Source organism: Atta colombica, unplaced genomic scaffold (genome assembly GCF_001594045.1).
Source record: "Atta colombica isolate Treedump-2 unplaced genomic scaffold, Acol1.0 scaffold198, whole genome shotgun sequence".
Taxonomy (NCBI): domain Eukaryota; kingdom Metazoa; phylum Arthropoda; class Insecta; order Hymenoptera; family Formicidae; genus Atta; species Atta colombica.
Genome location: NW_017259291.1, coordinates 3697440 through 3701349, shown reverse-complemented (window position 1 = coordinate 3701349; position 3910 = coordinate 3697440). Strand labels below are relative to the sequence as shown.

General features: G+C 35.6%; 1 protein-coding gene across 1 annotated transcript in view; it reads right to left on the bottom strand.

Annotated features, from left to right (window-relative positions):
- Positions 1-1255: 1255 nt before the first annotated feature.
- LOC108686986 (protein grainyhead) overlaps positions 1256-3910 on the bottom strand; it is a 32035-nt gene continuing 29380 nt past the window's right edge. Inside the window, exons 11-12 of the mRNA XM_018192528.1 lie at positions 2977-3041; positions 1256-1674 (exon numbers count right to left, since the gene is read on the bottom strand). Coding sequence (XP_018048017.1) covers positions 1395-1674; positions 2977-3041 — 345 coding nt within the window. The 3' untranslated portion in view covers positions 1256-1394. The remainder of the gene's footprint in view (positions 1675-2976; positions 3042-3910) is intronic.

Here is a 3910-nt window from a genome sequence, read left to right as displayed (position 1 = left end):
TGCATAATTTTATATATAATTATTTAATATGCATAATTTTGCATAATTATGCATAATTTTAATATAATTATACATAAGAAATTTTTTTACATTTTTTTAAACTTGATTTTTTCTAAAACAAATAATCTTTACGAAATGTAACTGCATTTCATAATTAGTCACCGAAAACTTTTAGGTCTGTGCGTATCATACAAATAATTTTTCATATTTTTATATTCTAAGTTCAATCGCGAGATTCTCACTCTTCGGTTTTATAAAAAATTGATTAGAGAATCGAAAATTATAAATGAAAGAATATAAAGAGTATTCCACGCAATGCTCGCGAATATTGTTTGTTCTTGTTTAACATTTGATAAACAACAAGAATTAAATGATTCATGAGAGCATTAAATGGAACGCAGTCAAAGTGACTCATTTCGAAACTTAAGTTTCGGAATTCTTATTTCATTTATATTTACATTATAAAGTAATTATAAGAAATATATAATAAAATATTCATTATATTTTTAATCAAAGTTCAAGCAATCTTCTTTAATCTTTGAACTTCATGTTAATGACTTGAGCTTGATGTTAATGACTGAATACCAGAGATATGATTTTTTTAACATTTTAAAATGTATATTTCCTATTGAATGTGAAAGAGTTGAAATGTCATAAAAATATTTATTAGCGTGCTTATTAATTTTTTGGTAAATGTTTCGCTAATAATAATTATTGTGTCGATAATTGTTCAAAACATGTGTCTGTTCAAATATAGGCTTCGACTGTGATATTATACTACAGAGTTGAGATTTAATTGCATATTTCCGGCTTATTTCGTTATCAACATCTTCACAAAGTATTAAGTATTCATTAACTCATTGTTTAAATACAAGCAAGAGGAAAACAGTAAAGACCATGGTACATAAAAACTTAAACAGTAAAATGTAAACAATAACACATTCAACATGTTATTTCCTTACTGCTTACATTTTACTGTTTAAATTTTTTATAGCACTAAAACGTCGACAATGAAATCTGCTTGAAATGTGTAATTAAATCTCTGTTACACTACGATTAAAATAACGTGTGATCGATTCTTCTTTGAACTATCACGTTGAAAATTTGATGATCTTCAGAAATGTATTCTCTCTTGATTCTTCTTGATTGTTCTTGCTGGAAAATAATTACCACGTTGCTACTTGGATCGTTCTCGATGGTCATTTTTGACAGGCACATCATCGAGTAAACTGTACAAGAATCTTCAATCTTCTTGTACGAAAAAAATTCGCTATTTATTTAGCAATTGTTATTATTCAACGCAAGATGTTGCTGATCCTTCATTCATCCAAGTGATCAGTTCTCGTCAAGCTTGCGTAGCGTATTTACACAAACGTTTTCTTGTTCGTTCAGGTTCACGTGTTACTGTTGTCATGAACATGCACATGTGCATGTGTGGAATTGGCGAGGGGTGAATGTGGTAAATGTGGAGGCGATGAAGGTAGTTCGATGAGAGTGACGTCATATCCGGCGGGAGAATCACTCGGATCGCCAGGGTCACCCGGCGAGCCCGGATTGTTCGGGTTGCGTTCGCTGCCCGGGTCTGGATTTATCCGTGAGTGGCTCACCTCCAGCAGAAATAGGTCCTCGTCGACGTAATATCGGATCATGTCGTCATCAATTTTCGCTGTAATTCTGCAACAGGATACGGTGAAATTCTCGGTTAAATTTTCTCGGCGCAACTCGCGAATGAAAACGGCGAATCTAGTTTCAGAGAAATGTGGCATGCAACGCGATAACTTCGACCACTACAATATTGTGACATTTGATGAACGAATTGTATTTCTTACAATTTCATTGCGTATGATTAACAAAATCTCTTAATGTGAATAAGTGTTAAAATTTTATGGCTTAAAAAATTTTTGGCAACAATAAGTTTTATAAGAGAAGTTTTCGTATTGCGATGAATATTACTTCTTTTATGGCTACGTTCAGCAGAGAAAACTAATCATTTGGCGTTTAATAATTCTTTAATATGATTGTTTCCTACACTTAGATCCAATGAAGGCCTAAAGGCAAGACCTAATCATATTATATAAAGAATCAAAACTGATTAGTTTTCTTTACTGAACGTAGCCTATTTAATAAATTTTTATAATAATTTTTTTCGTTTAATATCATTTTACGATATTAAAATGAAATTATTGCATGTAATTCGATTTATGACATCGTTATCGAATCATCACAGTATCATAACGGTAAAATGTTTATGCTGTCTTGCGATGGATCTTCTTCAAGATCTCGTGATGAAAAAAGTGGAGTTCGCACCGCATTATGCGTAGCTTGAGAGAAAGAAAGAGAGAGCGTAAGATAGGATTTGCTTAAACGACGTGAAATGTACATGTCGAGTAACGAAGAATATCTGTTCGAGGGAACAAGTTCCTGCAGGAATACGCAGTGCGTAACCAACGCATGTTGGAAAAACCGGCAGAATAAAATAATCAGTTGAACGAGACGCATGACGACATTAGGCGAGGCAAGCAAGGCGTGCATGAGTGCGCTTGTGACGGAAGGCAGAAGATGAGAAGCGTGAAGGATTAGTGGATTAATCAGGCGTGATTGTGCGTAGCGGTAGCGAGATGTAGTCAGCGTGCAACTACATTCGCGTTAAGGTGATCGACAAAGAAAGGACATTTTTAACGAGAGAGTACACGAGAATGGCGTATACATTTAAATACATATGTCGCAGAGAAACGTGTATCCGACATTTGAAAGAGGCACGATCATAGGCAAGAAAGAGAGAGAGAGAAAGAGAGAGAAAAAGAGAGAGAAAGAGAGCGAAAGAGAGAGAGAGAGAGAGAGAGAGAGAGAGTGAGATAAAGAAATTAGAGAAAGAAAGACTACCAAACCAGGCGGAGAGAGTCAGGCAATGTCACCGTTATGGCATGCATCGCGTAGGCGTGCATGCAAGTAAAGATGACACTCTACTAAACTTACCCCTTTGTGTTTTTGCGATAGAGGTTATTAATACTCGAGGATGCAATTTTGTACTTTGACTCAATCTGCAAAATAGAAAAAAGTAGAACATTAGAATTTCGATAGTGGCTTGCGGACCGTCGTTTCGTTTCGCGCACGCACTCGAGAAAGTGATCGCGAGACGCGCGTAGGTAGACGCAATATTACCGCGAGAATGACAGCAAGAGAGAAAGACAGAAAGATAGAGTAAGATAAAAGTAGACAAGACAGATCGAAACGGGAAGACATAATGATGAAGAGATATATATCGCGCGTCACAAGAACGCGGAGGCAGTTTAGAACTGGTTCAAGTTTAGAATCGGTTCAAAGCGCGATCCGAGATAGGAGATCACGCGTGGACCAATTAGATCATTCTTTCGCGGGACGTGTAGAAACGCGCCGAGAGAAGAGAAATCGTTTAAAATAAAAGAGAAAGAAAGGATGTTTTTTTCTTCCACTTTTTTCTTTCATTATTTTTGATCGGTATAACGCGTCTTTTACGTCTATATTTGGTAGATTGTTAAAAGCCGCCGACAGTCTCGCACATCCACGGAGGAGGAGAGGTAAATATGATCATATGTCTTGCATTATCGATAATGTATTAATGAGGATCTTGGATCACAGTGGACAGTGATGCATGCGCATTAATATTAATTAGCGAGTGGACCAGTGCAAACGAGTATTAATAATGGCGCAGTATGCTTTCACATGCATGCAATACATATTCTCTCGTGGGACTTGTATATGTGCATGTAAAATATATGTGCATATACAGTGGCGTGCAAAAGTTTCCGGCCAGTAACATTTTGTATAATATATAATCTAATTTATTAAAAAAAAAGCCCGAGAAAATTTTAATCATTATATCAGATGTTGGTACAAAATTTCATTATCCACGTCTTGTACTGACATACCA